The following is a 19,229-nucleotide window of genomic DNA, read 5'->3' as shown; positions in this document are numbered from 1 at the left end:
TTAGAAATCTGAGTAATGGTGCAACCTATACAGCAGGGCCTTGCCTCGCTCATTCCCCAAGGCAAAGGATCCACCTCTGGGGGAAAAAAATCCATGGTTTGAACACGAGAAAGAGGACTCCTTTTAAAAACCGGAAAGTTAGGAAATGCTGTACAGGAAGAAAGATGGACCAATCTGACAGCTTCTTTCATTTTTCTTGAAGATTTCTGTAGTGGGATTGAAGGTCAAGGAAGTGACACCCGTGACCAGGTTCATTATGGCCTTTATTGCTTTGGGTTGGTTTGTTGGAGGCAAGAATCTTGACTGTCTATGTTTTCCACTCCGCTCTTAGAGCCACAGGCACACACAGCCCATTCTCTGATGCAGCAATGCTTACTCCATATAAACTGCCTTCGTCAAGGAATCTGTTAACGCACTTCCTCGAATTCACATCACACACATAAACTTCTCCACTCCCAGAAGGAGTATATATCCTCTTACTATCAGAAGAGAGCGTGGATGCTGCAGTTCTTCCATTGATCTTCATGCTACCAATTAATTCTTTCGTCTTCATTGACAGCAAATGAGAAAACCCAGCAAGGCCGCTTCTGAGCAGGAAGGATCCATCTGAACAGACTTCAAATCGCTTCACTATTCTCTTTCAAACCTCTCACTTGATGTACAGGAACTAACTTTCCAGCTCACATATCATCGACATAAAGAACCTTGCTGTGCACACTGTGGCTAAAAGCTCGTCTCCATTAGCACTGAAACAAGCCTTAAAGACTGGAACCTTTCCCAAATAGGTGCTCTGGATTTTCGGGTTCGTTTTGCCATCTCCCTGAAATAGTGAGATAGCATTATCTACCCCAGAGAGCATCACCACCTGTGCGCCAGGATGGAGCTGCACTGATGAGATCCGAGCAGTGGGAGGCCATTCAGCACTGGCAGGACGGCAGTTCTTCAGAATTCTTCTAGGAAGAAAAGTGGATGCGGATATGAAATTCCCAGTCCTTTGTAACAAATCATCTTCATCCTCTTCACTTTCATCATCTGCAGATTTTCTCCGCTTGTGCCCAATCGGGTACTCCTCCCGTGGCATGCTGGAATGCCTCTTTAAGTCTCTTTTGAAGCTTTTCTTTTGAGAGTTTACTTTCGCTGGCATTTTTCATTATATCTTTCCAAAACCAATTGTTCACCATGTCAACTATTTCCTCATCTTCATCATCTTCATCCACCCAAACTGGCTTCTTCTGAGGAGAAAGATTATCTTTTGCTTCATCTTCCACTTCAGAGTCATCCGAGCTTCCTTGTCGTTGACCCTGCGAGCTCCACAGCCTCAGCAGCAGCAGCGCAACCTAATTGTCCTTGAAGTCGCTGAAGACCAGCTAAGCTGTTCCAGACGCCGCTTGGCGGCCAGCTCGTCGTCCTGCAGCACCAGGCGGTTTGGCTTCCAAAGCCGGCTCCTCCTCCTCTGCCGCCACGGGGACAGCAGTAGTGGCCGCCCTCTACTGCCTGGCCTGCAGTGCCCGTTGGAAGGAACCGGTGGCTTTTGGGGAGCGTGCCGCCGCTCACGGGTCTGGCTTGCCACCCTGACATCTTACTGGCTCTCCGCTCTGGTTTTGTCCGGCTCCAGCGTTCTAGCGGCATCTCCAGGTCTGAGGACAACTGCAGACGTTGACAAGGAGCACCACTGCGCATGTCAGGGCCACAGAGTTTAACAGCATGGATTATGTCAGAGTTCACAGCTCCTGCTTCTTGGAGAAATTCATGTGGAGTCAGACCTCTATCAGTGAGCTCAGGCTCCACACAGTTTCCCAACAAGCTAGGGAACTTTCTCTATATGTTTTTTCCATTTTTTTTTCCATTCAAAAATTTATACTTCCTCCCCTCCTCCCATTCCCCTCCCACTCCCCCACTCTCCCTCCTCTGTCCCCCTCCCTCCTTAAGAGAGGGCAGGGAACCCTGCCCTGTGGGGAGTCCAAGGCCCCTCCTACACACACACACACACACACACACACACACACACACACACACCCAGGCTTAGGAAGCTTTGCATCCAATAGACTAGGGTAGCAAAAAGCCAGTATGTACGTGCAGTAGAAGCAAGTCCCAGTGCCTTTATCAATGGCTTCTCAGTCAGCCCCCACTGTCAGCCACATTCAGAGAGTCCAGTTTGATCGCATGCTCATTCAGTCCCGGTCCAGCTGGATTTGATGAGTTCTCTTTAGAACAGGCACACTATCTCAGTAGGTGGACCAACTGCTCGCAGTCCAGACTTCCTTGCCCATCTTCTCCCTCCTTCTGCTCTTCAACTGGACCTTGGGAGCTCAGTCCGTTGCTCTGATGAGGGTCTCTGTCTCTATCTCCATCCGTCTCCGGACGAAGATTCTATGGTGATATTCGAGATAATCATCAGTGTGATAGTGGGGCAAGGACAGTTCAGGCACCCTCTGTTCTGCTGCCCAAGGACCTAGCTGGGGACATTCCCGTGGACACCTTGGATCCCCTCTAGAGCCAAGTCTCTTGCCAACCCTAAAATGGCTCCCTTAATGTAGATATCTTCTTCCCTGCTCCTATATCTGCCCTTCCTCCATCTCCACCCTCCCACTCCCCCAAGCTCTCTCCAGTCTTTACTTTCTCCCTTTTCTCTCCCCCTCTTCCCTTCCCCCAATCCTACTCCTACCCCTACCCCCACCCCCATGCTCCCAACTTTTTCCCGGCAATCTTGTTTGCTTCCAATTTCCAGGAGGATCTATATATATATTTCTTTGGGTTCACCTTGTTATTTGGCTTCTCTAGGCTTGCGAACTATAGGCTTAATGTCCTTTGTTTATGGCTAGAGTCCACTAATGAGTGAGTACATACCATATTCATCTTTTTGGGTCTGGGTTATCTCACTCAGGATAGTGTTTTCTATTTCCATCCATTAGCATGCAAAATTCAAAATGTTATTATGTTTTACCACTGAGTAGTACTCTAATGTGTATATATTCCACACTTTCTTTATCCATTCTTCCCTTGAGGGGCATCTAGGTTGTTTCCAGGTTCTGGCTATTACAAATAATGCTGCTATGAACATAGTTGAACAAATGCTTTTGTAGTATGATTGGGCATCTCTTGGGTATATTCCCAAGAGTGGTATTGCTGGATCCTGAGGTAGATTGAGTCCCAATTTCGTGAGAAACCGCCATACTGATTTCCAAAGTGTTTGCACAAGTTTGCATTCCCACCAGCAATGGATGAGTGTTCCCGTTACTCCACATCCTCTCCAGCATAAGCTATCATTGGTGTTTTTGATTTTAGCCATTCTGACCCTCCTTTCTCAGGAGTTATCCTTTTGACATCAGTTCTGTGTGAGCCTTATTGTAAGTGCTATAGGGAATGAAGAGGTGTTTTTAAGGCTTGCCCTTCAAGATTCACATACAGATCAATCTCCCAGTAAGCCTCTCTTGATTGCTCCAGCCCACATCCAATGTTGTTTTTATTTTCCTCCCTCAGACCAGACCTTTACAACAGTGTTGGAGCCCAGGCTACACCTGAGTGCTGGGATCACAGATGTTTGCTACCACCACCACCACCCCCGACTTGTTCTGAATTCTCGTACTATCTTAGATGTAACTGTCCTACTTAGGGCACAGAGTGGTCCTACAGCATTCTTAACTGTTAGGGATGTGGCCAGCGATCATTGGTCATTTTTATAACTATACCACGACCTGAAAAAACTTTTCAAAATACTAGACACAGAAGCACTTCACCCTTTTAAGCTTAAGGAACTGACTCAAACTCAGAAGGGCTGTGAGGACAGTGTGGCAGAAAAATGACAGAAAACCTGGAAACAGAACTGAAACTGCTGCTCAGTTTCTTGCCCTGAAGTGGCAGCAGCTGGTGGGGGCGCTGGGTGTGGATTTGAAGAGCGGGAGCCAGGAGCTCAAACAAACAGTGGTAAAGGTGGGTACTCAGAGCCCTGGGAGACTTGGGGAGCACAGGGAAATGTGGAAGAGAAATCCACATAGCACTTAGTTCTTGTTGAGGGAAGACCTTGCTGATTGGTGCTGAACTTTTGGTGGCCATCAGGTCTGTGTGCAGTGAAGACAATGAGCATGGGAAGACAGGAACAAGGAAATGGCCTGCACTCAGGGATGTGATTGGTCAGCCATCTAGGACCAAGGGCCCAGCAACTATGCCCTGGCTTCTATTGATGATCTACACATCCCACTCTAAGGGCTGGTTGGCCCTGGGCACTAAGCTAAAGGAGTCCCACAGAAGATGAGGACTGTTGTACGGTCTCTCAGGGACACAAAATGAACATGGGGGATGTAAGGGAGCAGGAATTAACCCACGTGAACACTGGTGCTGAGCCAAGTGCTTTGAGGGGCCAAATGCAGACATAATTATTCAGCTGGGGTAACTCTCTGTGTTTGTGGGAAGCCCACGGTGTCGGAGACAGGCAGCTATGCTAAGCTCTTCATTATTTACCATTGGGGAACAAACTCACAGTAATCAGGGAGTTGTCAAATATTTAAATCAATATTTGTGAGGTGCTTAGTCTAGTATCTGGCTAAGAGGTACATTATCTGTGTTGCGTGACTGGCTGTGGTCCCACGGGGTTATCATATTACTGAGGTGTCTCTGGACTATTGTTTTCATAAGTCAACACAGTCCTCAGGCACTGAATGTGTCTGGCATTCACTGTCCTTCACCAGGTTACTCTCCAGCCTTCTGCTTCAAGTTAGCAACCTTATTGATGAGTCTTCGCCAGTACAAGCATATTAAGTTATTTTGATCTTAAAAAGGAGTGTGTGAGATTGACGGGAGAGATAGGCTGAGGCCTGGGGGTGGGGAAAATAGAAGGACAGAAGATGAGACCATAGGACCTCACTGCTTCCTTATTGCCCATGAATACAGGTGACTTCTCCTTCCCACCTAACCTAACCACACCTAACTAGTGTGGGTCTTTCAGCCAACTGTCCCAGCACCTCTTCCGTGAGTGTGTCTTAGAGTGAATGTAGGGCGGTATCCCATGGCTAAGTGAAAACAATTTCAATGTAGCTAAGCAGATTACAGACAGGAGGGACCCTGAACTCATTTATGTCCTGATAACTAGAATGGAAACCATGGAAAAATCTGAGGGAAATGCCACCCCCAATCCTGCAGGTGTTGTCAAATACTATAAGCTGTGGACACAGTGAGCCGTCCCGGCACGCTGACAGGTTGCTCAGTGTTGCCTACATCTACACTGACTTCCCTCCAGATGTGCGTGGACTCAGACCACTCTGCTTTATCTTAAATAACTCCCACTCCTTCTAACTGAGAAGTCTCCCTAGAACTTTTTTTTTTTTTCGAGACAGGGTTTCTCTGTAGCTTTGGAGCCTATCCTGGAACTAGCTCTTGTAGACCAGGCTGGCCTCGAACTCACAGAGATCTGCCTGCCTCTGCCTCCCGAGTGCTGGAATTAAAGGCGTGCGCCACCACCGCCCGGCTCCCTAGAACTTCTATCTGCTTTGTTTCAGCTCTCGTTTTCTTCTAAGAATGATGAGAAACATTCAATTGCTTGTGTAGTTGGCATCAGCATTCTTATCATCCTTTCTCTGTTCCTCTCTCCGTCCTAATTATTCCCATCATCTGTCGCCCTCAGACATGGAAGTCTGTAGTGGGGCATGACAATCAACCACAACAGTACCAGATGAGCACTTATCCTCCACAAACTTATACTACCCAAACATCTCAACCTGCTAATATACTGTGCCCCTGGTGCTCAGCCTGGAATGGCTCCAAGCCAACCTGGTGCTTACCAACCCAGACCAGGTTTTACACCATCTCCTGCAGGTACCATGACCCCTCCTTCCAGTGGGCCTAACCCTTATGCACGCAACCGTCCTCCTTTTGGTCAGGGCTATACCCAAGCTGGACCCAGTTATCGATAAGGAGGTTCAGCTACACTATTGATGGCTAATTGCCTCCCAAAAGACTACAATACTATTTTGTTTCAATTTGTACTGTATTGAAGTTCAGAAATTTAAAAAGCAGAGCAATTTTTATGATATCGTTGCTGTTAATTGAAAATATAATTTGATGGAATACAAATACAAAAAGACCAAAATGAACATGTTTCTTCCCCTGCTTAAAATTGTAGCAGCTTCCTAGTTATTTTGGAACACTGTTGTGTGTAGAGTGATTGGCTTTCTAGTTCACAGAGGATATTAAAAAGCTAGGCTAAGGTTTAGCCATCACACTTGGCTATCTACTATTAACATGATGTACTAAAAATAGAGCCCTTTGAGAAGACAGCTAGACATTATGTATAAGTGTAACATTGATAGGCTAATAAAGGTGATTGAATCTGCTGGTAGGAATGCAAGCTGGTACAATCCCTTTAGATGTCAGTGTGGCAATTTCTCAGAAAATTAGGAAACAACCTTCCTCAAGACGCAGTAATACCACTTTTGGGTATATATACAAAGGATGCTCAATCGTGCCACAAGGACATGTGCTCAAGTATATTCATAGCAGCTTTGTTTGTCATAGCCAGAACCTGGAAACAACCTAAAAGCCCCTCGACCAAAGAATGGATAAGGAAAATGTGGTACATTTACACAATGGAGCAGGAAAAAATGACAGCTTGAATTTTGCAGGAAAATGAATGGAGCTAGAAAACATTATTTTGAGTGAGGTAATCCAGACCCAGAAAGACAATTATCACTCATAGGTGGTTTTTAAACATAAAGCAAAGAAAGCCAGCCTACAAACCACAATCCCAGAGAACATAGACAACAATGCGGACACTAAGAGAGACTTACATAGATATACTCTACATGGGAAGTAGAAAGTAGAAAAAGATCTCCTGAGTAAATTGGGAGCATGGAGACCTTGGGGGAGGATTGAAGGGGGCAAGGGAGAGCCAGGGAGGGGAGCAGAGAAAAATGTAGAGCTCAACAAATACCAATAAAATAAAAAAGAATATATATGTTTGTATATGTCTATATAAATAATGTTTAAGTTTTCCACAATGAATTTTCTTGCAGTAATCTTTGAAGTTGCCAGGAAGAAGATGGGGCCCCACAACAACTCCACCTGGTTGATATGACGTCATGATGCTAATAGTGCTACTATAAGACCTGTTTTGGGTACCAGCTGCTCAAAATGGTTCCTACTTGGTTAGCTGAAATGGTGCATATTTTTACAACGTTCTGGCCAGACCTGCAACAAATACTCAGAGACTATTTGCAATTTACCAGACAGTAATCTTGGAACTTAATCATCATTTTACTTTCACAGGATCTCATAGACAGAACATCACCTCCATGACAGCTGGAAGTAATTCTAGAAGACGATGTCCCATCTCCCAACAAAGTTTGTCCTCAGGGTTAGGGAGATCATTTAGGGGTTGATTATAATTGGTATAGGGTTGGGGGAAATTTTTTATTTTTTTTAAAGAGTTATTTATTTATTATGTATACAATGTTCTGCCTATATATCTGCCTGCAGGCCAGAAGAGGGCACCAGATTTCATTGCAGATGGTTGTGAGGCACCATATGGTTGCTGGGAATTGAACTCAGGACCTTGGGAAGAAGGAACAGTGCTCTTAACTGCTGAGCCATCTCTCCAGCCCAGGGGTGGGGAAATTTCATAGGCTCAGCAATCTCTTTGAAAAAAAAGGGGGTAAATTGGATGGGATAACAGATTAGTGTGAGCTTACACTAATAATAATAGTAAGAGTGAATACTTGTGAGTTATTATTTATAGGCAATTACATTGGTATAAATTCTTGTATATTGATACAAAATTAAATTATATTGAATATTGTATGCATGCATGCTTCTACCTCTGCTTAAAACATTTTTTATATATTGATATATTTTATATATTGTACATTTCTACCTCTGACCAAGATACTTATACATCGTTTACATTTTGAGGTCACTGTCCTTACTTGTTGTACAATTGTTTATTATATAATATTCTAATATGAACTTTTAGTCTTTAAGTTATATAGGTATTAAGAATTATGGATTAATAGTCATCTATGTTTGTCATACTTATAGTTAGACTAATAAGGTTCTTTAGATACATAGAGATTGTATTCTGCATAGATAAGTAATCTTCAACCACTTCAAAGAGCTGTAGAATGTGTCATTTAAATAACTTAGGATTCTGTTGAAGTGAGACACGATTGCTTCTGGCAGCACCAATCTATTTCCATTTCCAAGAGAATGTTGAGCACCAAAGACACTTCGCTTGGAGCTTCTTCTTGGCAAAACTGGCCTTTGGGCAAAGAACTGCCCATGCCTCAACCACTGACAAGGTATTCGGAAATGGATAAGCAGGACTGTCAAATCTTGCTAAGACAAGGTAAGGTGGTTTTGAAAACTTTCCTCCCTCTGAAAATGGTCTGTTGCTGGGCAGTGGTGGTTCATGCCTTTAATCCCAGCACTCGGGTGGCAGAGGCAAGTGGCTCTCTGTGAGTTCAAGGCCAGCCTGGACAACAAGAGCTAGTTACAGGACAGGCTCCAAAGCTACAGAGAAACCATCTTGAAAAACAAAACAAGAGTCTGTCAGTTACTCTAGGCCTTAGCCAAAGTTGGTTGCTTCAACATTGCAAATGAGACTTTGGGTGATTTACCCAGGTAGCTAGTTGTCTCTGTCATTTGTTGCACATTTTGGAAGTTGCTTGATTGCACTTCCTGCTTACTCAAGTAATATTATTTCCCTTCTCGGATCTTCGATGAGGTTGAAGACTAGACAGTTGTAGTTACTTTCCTCTCATCACTTGGCCAAGTTATTTATTATACAAGATTTAAACTAGTTAGGATAGGATATTTATTGAATATATTTGTTCTTATTGTATAAAATTTTTTATTGGGCTTAGAACTCTCTTACTTAAACAAAAGGGGAAGGGGCTGTAGGAAGTCCTACAGCTAGTAGTTACCCACCCACTAGGGCATGGCCTCTTATACTATTTATGCCTGTGTAGAGCATGCATCTGGCCTCTCTTTCCCGGCTGCGAGATTTCATTTTGTTTGGATTTATCTTAATTTCCTTTTTGGACCGGTGAGATTGTTCAGCAGGTAAAGACACCCTCTGCCAATAGTTAAATCCCCTGAGCCCAGCCTGGTTATGGCGGCACACGCCTTTAATCCTAGCACTAGGGAGGCAGAGGCAAGTGGATCTCTGTGAGTTCGAGGCCAGCCTGGTTTACAGAGCTAGTTCCAGGACAGCAACAGCCAGGGCTACACAGAGAAACCCTGTCTCAGAAAAAGAAACCCTATATGTTTGGAGATTTACTAGGTTGTTTTACAAGATGCAGTCCATGCTGGGGAGGCTGGGAATCTAACAGTTGCTCGGCCCACCCACAAAGATGGATATCTCAAAAGTCCTAGTCTGGCCCTGAAAAGCCTGGAGGAGTCCTACAGAAACCAGAAAAATCTTGTTCTAACAGCATCCCCAGAAACAGGATAGATGAACTTACCAGCAAAGTGAAGGCAAGCAGGCAAAAAGCAAAGCTTCCTTCTTTCGTGTCCTTTCACCTGGGCTGCCACCAGGCATACCCAGCTTTAGGATGGGTCTTCCTGCTTCAGATAATCTAACCAACAATAGGATGGGTCTTCCTGCTTCAGATAATCTAACCAACAAAATCTCTCATAGGAATGCCCAGTGACTTAGTTTACTTGATTCCAAATGCATTCAAATTGACAACCAAGATTAGCCATGGCAGTGAAGGAGATTAATTAAAGGACATCTTAAAACTCACATGTTGTTCCCAAGAGGTAACTTTAAATTGTAAAGTCAAGGCACATAGTAACTTGCCCTTTTATTTTCTAGGAAATAAAAACGGAAATCACTTAACATAACCTGGGCTTTTCTGAGTGCCAAGTATTACTGTCAGAGATACCCATCTGCATTGGTATGCCACCCAATGGCTCCTTCAATACAATATTCCTTTGAAAAATGTAAAGTCCCAAAGTCATAGTTGGAGTAAATGTATCATACAGAACATGAAAGCGACCAGAGAGCTATCTCAGGAAAGTGCTTACTATATAAGCATGAAGATCTGAATTCCAACCGCTGGTATCCACACAGAAGGCTGAGAAAGATGCTACATTGTATAATTTTAGTGCTGGGGAGGCAAAGGCAGGAAGATCCCTGGAGTTGCAAGGCACAGCCAAGCCTAGCCAAATCTATGAGCTCCAGGTTTCCTGAGAGACACTGTCAAAAACTAAGGTGGGGAGCCAGGTATGATGGCACACGCCTTTAATCCCCACACTCAGAGGGCAGAGGCAGGCAGATCTCTGTGTGTTGAGGCCAGCTTGGTCTACATAGTGAGTTCCAGGACAGCCAGGAGTATGTAGAGAGACACTGTTCAAAAAAAAACCAAATAAATAAATAGGGTAGAGCTGGTGTGGTGGCACGTGCCTTTAATCACAGCACTCAGGAATCAGAGGAAGGTAGATTTCTAAATTCTAGGCCAGCCTGATCTACAAAGCAAGTTCCAAGACTACCAGGGACACACACACACACACAAGCCTTGTCTTGAAAAAAAAAACATAAATAAAATTGAAAAAAATGAAATGTATGCCCTGGTAATGCTGAAGCATTGAGTGGGCAGCCGTATATGGTGGTTATGTTAAATTTGTCCATACTGGGCTTCATGGCCTAAGCGGATTAGGACGACTGACCAGGTCTCTTCCTCAAGAGGGCACCAGATCTCATTACAGATGGTTGTGAATCACCAAGTAGTTGCTGGGAATTGAATTTAGGACCTTTGGAAGAGCAGGCAGTGCTCTTAACCACTGTGTCATCTCTCCAGCCCCCATAAACAAACAAGCAAACAAATAAACAAGGTGGGGGACAAGGCACAATGTGGGGCCAGCTCTCAGGAGACAGAGGCAGGTCCATCTCTCTTAAGTTTGAGGCCAGCCTGGTCAACATATTGCATTCTAGGCCAGTCAGGGCTACATAGTGAGACTCTTTCAAATAGATGACAGACAGATAGGTCGATAGGCATATAGGTAATAAATCAGATGGGGAACCATAAAAGAAGCCATTCAATATCAATGTCTGGCCTCTACATGCGTGTATATCTTTACACACATGCACACATGTGAAAACACGCACATTCATCCACTACACACACACATACACACACAGTGTAGAATTTTAAAAATTGAGATATCTCTATCATTGAACCATGTCTAGGAAATGGGCCATATAAGGCCAACTTTCAAAATTGTGTTATGAAGTTCAACAAATTGATGCATGTAAGATTACAACATGCCAGGTACCCAGCAAAACACAGCACCAGGTCTGGATGAGATCAGTCATCTGGCCTAGGAGGTGAACACCAGAGCATCAAGTGAAAGAAACATTTGTCTCATAATCATCTGAGATTGTAAGACTGATACTGACAAGGCCCACTGGGCTAAATGATCTTCCTATAAGGTTGCCCTTATTCCCCGAGTTATGTGAAGAGCTGTCAAAGAATTTGGGGGGCTTCTTTCCACATTGAGGAAACGGTCCAGAACTGCTCGAAGCCTTTTCAAATGAGATGTGATTTTTCTCACAACCTTTTCTCACAACCTTTCTTCACAAGGTGAAGTCCCATCACTTTGTGGGACTTCCCTGCGGTTTCCTTCCCTGGAATCTTCACAGTTTAAAATGTTCCTCCTATTGCCACAGACTGTCACCAGTGTTGACTGAAAGTAAAACTTCGGGCTAACAAAGACGACACAGTTAGTGTCACATCCACACAAAAGTGGGGAGGCCTAGGTGCCTACGGCTAAAAGCTCAAAGCGGAAACCCACCCTGAAAGCACAAAGAAATGCTGCTCATTTAGGACATCGTCTCGGCAGAAACTCCCCAGTAAATTCTTTTCGGAAAAACAACTGCCTGAATAAGAATTTTTTGTTAAATATCTATAAATTCTTCAACGAACCCTCTCAAGCGGTGAAGCCCGATTCCCTTCCCTTTGACTGTGAATTGAACCTAATGGATGTAAAACACCTCTGGTCCCAAGCATTTTGGATAGAACATAATTAACCTAAAGCTTCAAAGTGAAGGAGATGTGCTTGGTAGTAAGTCCTGTAGTAAGGAGACTGGTTGTCAAGCGCAGGCCTCAGAAGAAAACAGACACCCTACAGCACAGAACCAGGCCTGAAGGAGGCCCAGAGCTCAGAGGCGCTACGCCATCTGGCTGCCACCAGCACATCTAAGAGGACAGACTGGCTGCAGAGACCACGTTACAGTAGAGCTAATGGCCCAAGACAAAACCTTCAAACCTGACTGAGCACAAAGACCTGATATATCACTGTCTGTCCCCAGCACTAAGTTGTGAAAAATGCCATTTTTTTTAAAGAGCCAAGTAAATTATTTTTTTAAAAAATAGAATGGATTCTTAGCATGGCTGTTTATAAAGTGGAAAGAATGCAGATACTAACAATTACAAATTTAGCATCTGAATGGATTTTCCAGTCCCTATCACTTAATCAGTGAAAGTAAATATTCATCTCCTGCCATTGGAAGCTGAATGGTATTGGTAACTGTTTCACGACGTGAAACTTAATAATATTCATTTAGAGACTATGTGTTTACACATGTAAATGAATGAAGTAACTTTTAAAAATGAGTTTAGGAGGATGTGTAAAAATGGTGTTAGGAAATTCTCTCATAAAATGTTGTGTTAGTTATTAGCAAATGAACCAAAAAGTGGGCTGGGAAGACGGCTCAGTGATGGAGCGCTCACCTACCATCCTTGAGGCCCTGAGTTCAATCACCAAAACCACAAAGAGCGAAAAGAAAAACTATTATGAAGATCTTGCACATTTTGTTTTCTTTTCCTCCTCTGTATGTTTATTGTTTTTTTGTTGTTTTTTGTTTTTTTTTAATTTATTTATTAAGGATTTCTGCCTCCTCCCCGCAACCGCTTCCCATTTCCCTCCCCCTCCCCCGATCAAGTCCCCCTCCCTCATCTGCTAGAAGAGCAATCAGGGTTAAAGCACTCAGTATTTTAACAAAATAAACCGGGTGTGGTGGTGCACACCTCTCAGCATTGGGAGGAAGAGGCAGGGGGACCTCTCTGAGTTCCAGGCCAACCTGGTCTCTCAAGTGAGTTCTAGAACAGTCAGGGCTGTTACACAGAGAAAATCCTGCCTCGAAAAACCAAAATAAATTAATTAAATTAAAAAAATAAAGAAAACAAAACAGACCTTTCTTACAAATGTGTCTTATAGTCATGAGACTTTTCACAATCCCCCAAGGACTTGTAGTAGAGCTCAGTTGGTGAGTGAGTACATTCAGGGCCTGCATTGAATTCAGTAACAGATGGCATAGGACTGGGAGATAGCCCAGAGGATCAGAAGTTCAAAGATCATTCTCTGCTACAGAGCCAATCGTTAAATCAGTCCTAGAAAGAAGAGAGAAAGAGGGAAGGAGGTACAGAGAAACCCTGTCAAAAAAAAAAAAAAAAAAAGAAGGAGGAAGGGAGAAGAAAGAAGGGGGACAGAAAGAGGGAGAGAGAAAGGAAGAAAAGGAGAGTGATGGGAGGTGTGAGGAAGAGGGAGGGACCGAACCGAAAGAAAATAGTATACCGGAAGGAGAAATTCCCTTAGCATTATTGTGTTTAATTCATTAAGGCACAGACTATTTAATAAATAACTATGTTTGGGACTTATAATCCTAACATTACTTAAATTAATTTTTTTTAATCTAAAGAAATGGTAATTTTAAATTAGCCGCTTCGATGTGCCTAAAAGCAGCCCTGGAGAACAGCGATGCTGTTCCTTGGAAGAATTTGGGGCCTACCCCGCGATGAGCAACACGTGGCGCCGAGCAGCGCTGGGTTCTATTTAAACAGGGCAGGGAACAGACCTAGGAAGAAGTAAACCCTTCCTGTCTACGTTACTGCTCGCACCATCACCTTCTGAGCAACAAAATTTAAGAGGAAGAGGCAGACGGAGAGGAGCCGCCATTTCTGCAGCGTCTGCGACGGAAGCCCAGGCGACAGGCGAGGACACGGAGTGTCTGTCACCAGAGGCCGCAGGCCAGCCGGAAGCCTGCGACGCTCGTCAGGGAGCCTCTCCTCCGCTCATCGGGTTCCGCCGCTCGGGCCACGGGGGACAAAAGCACGAGAGATGGAGAAGGGCGGCCTCCAGAGCACTCTATGGCCTCAGGGCGCCATGCGTCCTCGGTCACAGCACAGGCTCGCTCGCGCAGCCGCAGAGGCTCGGCTGGGCAGGCCCGCTCGCGCCCGCTCCAGTCCAACCCGCCCGACGGGCGATACCACCCCCCGCGGACCCCTCCGGAGGTACGAAAATGGTTCCGTCCCCGGCCTCTGATTGGTCAGGCGGGAGAAGGCGTGGCCTCCGCAGTCTGGTTCCGCGCGCCAGAGCGCGCAAGCCGCATTGCGAGCTGGGCACGGAGCAGGCGCCATGGTGAGGAGCGGTTTTGCGTTTTTAGCGACGTGAAGGCCTGGGTGTGCTGCTTTCGGATTCGGGTCGGAGTCTGGGCCGATACCTGCTCTAGGAGCGGCCCAGCAGACCCGGAGATTTGACTGATGGACCGCGCGCCGGCTCTCGTTTCAGGTTCTGCTGCACGTGCTGTTCGAGCATGCGGTCGGCTACGCGCTGTTGTCGCTGAAGGAAGTGGAGGAAATCAGCCTGCTGCAGCCGCAGGTGGGTGGGATCGGTGGGCTCACGGTGCTGCATTGCAGCCCCTAAGGCCGCTGAACCCCATCATGCACCGCGTGTTCCCACGTGGCCGACCGCACCGGCGCGGCGGGGGGGGGGGAGTGAAAGCCTTGGAATGAGATCTTTAATTAATGCGCATCCACGTAATCTCCTTAGAGATTGGAGATAAACTTCTCAAATTCTATTTCCTGAGAATTAAAGTAGAACCGGGATGTGGGGCTTAGCATCAGTGTTTCAGTTACTATTACAGCTGGTGTTCCTGGTTTGCTGCGCTGTAGAGGCCAAATGAAAAGAAAACCCATTCATCCTTCTCTCTCCACAGGTGGAGGAGTGTGTACTTAACCTTGGCAAATTCCACAATGTCGTCCGTCTGGTGGCCTTTTGTCCGTTTTCTTCATCCCAGGTTGCCTTGGAGAATGCCAACGCCGTGTCTGAAGGTGAGTTTCGAGTCCCTGAGCCCCGTGTAGTCCTTGACGGTGTTCGGTGATTTTGTTCAAAGCATGATGTGTGCTAAGCATTGAAACCTACAAAATAACACCTTAATGGAGTTGGATGCTTCCCAGTCGGGCTGCTGTGGTAAAGCCAGGCTTTGCAATGATGACTTGAGAATCTGTCAATCCACTGAGTGTGTTCACTGATGACTCCATGTTTCTGAGCAATGCCTGGAGGGGTGGGTGGGTGTTCCTGCATGATCCGATGTGGAGGCCAGGTCCTCTTTTACAGGTAAAGTGTTCTTCAGCGTTGCTAGTGGGAGCTGTGTTCTTTGTCCCAAGGTGTTGTTCATGAGGACCTCCGCCTGCTTCTGGAGACATACCTGCCATCTAAAAAGAAGAAAGTACTACTGGGGGTTGGAGACCCCAAGATTGGTGCCGCAATACAGGAAGAATTGGGATATAACTGCCAGACTGGGGGCGTGATAGCTGAGGTCCTTCGAGGTGAGATAACCCTACTTATACTTACTGTTTAAGACTTTTATATGTAGAAGTGTTTGCATGTATTATGCCTGCCCTGTGGGTGCAATACCCATAGAGGCCAGTAGGGGGGGACTAGAGATGGGTGGTTATCAACTGTAAGTGGCCACGTGGATTCTAGAAAAGACTTTTCTCATGCACAGCCCTACCTTCCTTTCAGGAGTTCGTCTGCACTTTCATAATCTGGTAAAGGGTCTGACAGACCTGTCTGCTTGTAAAGCCCAGCTAGGGCTGGGACACAGCTATTCTCGTGCCAAAGTTAAATTTAATGTGAACCGGGTGGACAACATGATCATCCAGTCCATAAGTCTTCTGGACCAACTGGATAAAGATATCAATACCTTCTCGATGCGTGTCAGGTAAGATGCAGTGCAGAGGCTACCAAACCCTGGGCTCTTCTTTGGCCTGAAGTTTAGCTATTACAAACTTAACCAGGTCAAGCAGGGCTGATACTTCCTATGGGTAGAGTAATGGACTGAAGCCAGGCCTCCTTGTGCTTACCACAGGCTGTGTTCTTACACTGGCTGTATAGAAAGAGGAGGTATAATAATGCCACCCCATGTACACCTCAGCCCAGGCCACTGTGCCTGGTCTGTATTGTGAATGGGGAGACATGGATTTGAGGGAGTCTGGGATCTGATTTATTTGAGGTTTGGCAAACTGGGTCAGGGAATGATTGTTCCTTTGCAGGGAGTGGTATGGGTACCATTTTCCAGAGCTGGTGAAGATCATCAATGACAATGCCACATACTGTCGCCTGGCTCAGTTCATTGGGAATCGCAGGGAGCTGAATGAGGAAAAGCTGGAGAAACTAGAAGAGTTGACGATGGATGGGGCCAAGGCTAAGGCCATTTTGGATGCCTCTCGGTCCTCCATGGGTCAGTGCAGAGCCCGGCCACCTGTGTAAGGTACGAGACTCCTTGAGTATCTGGTCCCCCTGTTCACACTAGGTGTTTCCTAGGCATGGACATATCTGCTATCGACTTGATAAACATCGAGAGCTTCTCCAGTCGTGTGGTGTCTTTGTCAGAGTATCGCCAGAGCCTACACACTTACCTTCGCTCCAAGATGAGCCAAGTAGCCCCCAGCCTGTCAGCCTTAATTGGGGAAGCGGTGCGTCATGGGGAACACAAATGGGGGAATAAAAGTGTTAACATTCTGTACCGCTATACTTCTGGCTACCATGTTGTCCCTAGTTGTTGCATGGTGGGGAGGAGAATAGGGTGTGAAACCACAGGTCAGTTCCCCCTTACTCACCTTGCTTCTTCCTTGGATCTTTCTCCAGGTAGGTGCACGTCTCATTGCTCATGCTGGCAGCCTCACCAACCTGGCCAAGTACCCAGCATCCACAGTACAGATCCTTGGGGCTGAAAAGGCCCTGTTCAGGTACCAGTGAGGGCGCCTGCCCATGTCAGGTGCTGCTTCTGGTGCCCACTGCTTTGTTTGGGGATTACAATGATGGCTGACCAGGACTCCCTGACCTATACAGGCCTCTGCTATGGGGGTGATGGCCAGTCCTGGTGTCTGAGTGATTCCCAGGGCCCAGCAAAAAGGGACCAAGTTTCCAGGTCAGCGACATTGGATGCCTTCCCTCTCTGCCTTTGGGAATTGGGTTGGCATGTGTCAAGGTAGAAAGTCCAGCCAAGTCTGGTGTGAGTGTGGGGAGAGGGGAACTTGGACAGCTGGGCCAGGTCTTCTGACCCTAAACTGTTGACTGACTATTCTCACAGAGCCCTGAAGACAAGAGGTAATACACCAAAATATGGACTCATTTTCCATTCTACCTTCATTGGTCGAGCAGCTGCAAAGAACAAAGGCCGCATCTCCCGATATCTAGCGAACAAATGCAGTATTGCATCAAGAATTGACTGCTTCTCTGGTATGGGTGGAGAAGTTGACATTTGAGGGAAGGGGTTGCAGGAGGCGGGGAGTGAACCCAGCTTCTACAATGATGGTAATATTTTTCGTCAACAGATATCACCTAGTGAGTGTTGACACTTTGGGTCTGAGAGAAGCTGAGGGTAGAGGGACTGGTGGTTACTTTGTTATTTCAAGGGTATAATGGGCTTTGTTTATATATACACACTCATCTAGAGGTACCCACAAGTGTGTTTGGGGAGAAACTCCGAGAGCAAGTTGAGGAGCGATTGTCTTTCTATGAGACTGGAGAGATTCCACGGAAGAACCTGGATGTCATGAAGGAAGCCATGGTTCAGGTCAGTATGTGCTTTGGGAATAGCTGAATGCTGTGATTTTGTTGGAAGTGATGAACTGTCTTGGCCTGATTAAGAAATGGAGGCAAGAAAACTGATTTAATGAGCCTGATCCAACAGGGCTAGAAGGGCTGCGGCAGCCAGGGGTCTTTGGGGTTTCAGTGCTTTCCTTTTTGCCAGGCAGAGGAAGCGGCTGCCGAAATTGCCAAGAAACTGGAAAAACAGGAGAAGAAACGCTTGAAGAAGGAAAAGAAGCGACTGGCTGCGCTGGCCCAGGCATCTTCAGAAAACAGTAGCACTCCAGAGGAGTGTGAGGTCAGTCCTCTGCTTGGGTCCTAGGTTGTAGGACTTTCAACAGTAGAACAAAGGGCATTAAACCATGGTCTGGAGCTTGGGCTTTTTGGATTAAAACTACCTCTTGATTCTATAGGGAGGAGATAGGTGCTGAGAGAACTTGACCAAGAGCCTGGAATGCTGGTTGTAGCACATGCCCATTCCATGGGCAAGTGTGCTCTGTCCTCGGCTGCCTCCCAGGAGCCCTCAACCAGGGATGGTGTGAATTTCTCCTCTCCCTGTTCTGTGTCTGGAAATTTAGATAGTGTCTCATGATTGGGGGGGGGGGGGGGAAGTAGGAGGTCACCAGTGTGACAGTCTAAAATTGTCCCCCCCCCAGGGTTTTCAACCTGAGCTATTAGTATTTCCTTTTTAGGGTCCCCTGGGAGCTCTGCATGTCTGTTGTGACCAGCATACAGGGTTTTTTTCTCTAGGTTTTAAAAGGGTCAAGAAAATCCACTAAATTTTTCTCTACCTGGCAGTAGCTTTGAGACTGGATTACCAAATCGCCCATGCAACTAAGTCGTCAGGACTAGGTTCTGCCTGGATTTTATCTAAGGGGAACTGCAGCTGTTAACATAGAAGCAACATGTTCATTTTCTTATTCCTTTCAGGAGACACATGAAAAACCCAAGAAGAAGAAAAAGTTAAAACCTCAGGAGACTCCACAGGAAAATGGAATGGAAGATCCACCTGTCTCTTTGCCTAAAAGTAAGAAAAAGAAAGCTTTTCCCAAGGAGGAGTTGGCCAGTGACCCTGAAGAGGTGGCTACTAGCAGCTTAAGCCCTCCCAAGAGGAAGAAATCCTCACCGAAGGAGGAAATGGCCAGTGAACCAGAAGAGGCAGCAAGCCCCATTGTCCCCAAGAAGAAAAGGAAATTTTCTGAGGAACCCGAAGCCGCTGCTAGCTCTACAAAAACCACAAAGAAAAAGAAAAAGTCCCAGAAAGCATCCCAAGAGGATTAAAATGGACACGCTTGGTGGGAGGGGCATACCTTGAAGGTGACAGTTCCTACCCATGATTAACCCCAATAAAAACACACAAAAAAATA

The 19,229-nt window shown here is 45.9% G+C and overlaps 1 protein-coding gene, 5 non-coding genes and 1 pseudogene across 6 annotated transcripts; 6 read left to right on the top strand and 1 right to left on the bottom strand.

Moving 5' to 3' along the window:
* On the bottom strand, positions 1-1,629 carry LOC121460015 (annotated as a pseudogene).
* A 12,711-nt stretch (positions 1,630-14,340) lies between these two features.
* Nop56 (NOP56 ribonucleoprotein) lies at positions 14,341-19,220 on the top strand. Its single transcript, XM_041670381.1, has 12 exons — positions 14,341-14,406; positions 14,557-14,646; positions 14,984-15,098; positions 15,435-15,596; positions 15,793-15,991; positions 16,323-16,510; positions 16,594-16,745; positions 16,918-17,018; positions 17,363-17,511; positions 17,727-17,848; positions 18,026-18,160; positions 18,793-19,220. Exons 1-12 carry the CDS (start codon positions 14,404-14,406, stop codon positions 19,141-19,143), a joined length of 1,767 nt encoding a protein of 588 aa, XP_041526315.1. The 5' UTR covers positions 14,341-14,403; the 3' UTR covers positions 19,144-19,220.
* On the top strand, positions 15,251-15,320 carry LOC121460597. Its single transcript, XR_005976087.1, has one exon. It is a non-coding gene; the product is annotated as a small nucleolar RNA SNORD110 (small nucleolar RNA).
* Positions 16,117-16,249, top strand: LOC121460588. The gene has a single exon (XR_005976079.1). It is a non-coding gene; the product is annotated as a small nucleolar RNA SNORA51 (small nucleolar RNA).
* On the top strand, positions 17,081-17,166 carry LOC121460595. The gene has a single exon (XR_005976085.1). It is a non-coding gene; the product is annotated as a small nucleolar RNA SNORD86 (small nucleolar RNA).
* Positions 17,576-17,645, top strand: LOC121460585. Its single transcript, XR_005976077.1, has one exon. It is a non-coding gene; the product is annotated as a small nucleolar RNA SNORD56 (small nucleolar RNA).
* On the top strand, positions 17,891-17,960 carry LOC121460584. Its single transcript, XR_005976076.1, has one exon. It is a non-coding gene; the product is annotated as a small nucleolar RNA SNORD57 (small nucleolar RNA).
* Positions 19,221-19,229: the final 9 nt, after the last annotated feature.

The sequence above is a fragment of the Microtus oregoni genome, unplaced genomic scaffold, assembly GCF_018167655.1.
Source record: "Microtus oregoni isolate MIOR12 unplaced genomic scaffold, Mior012 000020F_ref0000438, whole genome shotgun sequence".
NCBI lineage: Eukaryota > Metazoa > Chordata > Mammalia > Rodentia > Cricetidae > Microtus > Microtus oregoni.
This window is presented reverse-complemented; position numbering and strand designations above follow the sequence as displayed.

Coding starts and splice junctions, on each gene's coding strand:
- Nop56 (XM_041670381.1), top strand. Junction 16,511..16,593: donor TGCCTCTCGGTCCTCCATGG/GTCAGTGCAGAG, acceptor GGTGTTTCCTAG/GCATGGACATATCTGCTATC. Junction 16,746..16,917: donor CAGCCTTAATTGGGGAAGCG/GTGCGTCATGGG, acceptor ATCTTTCTCCAG/GTAGGTGCACGTCTCATTGC.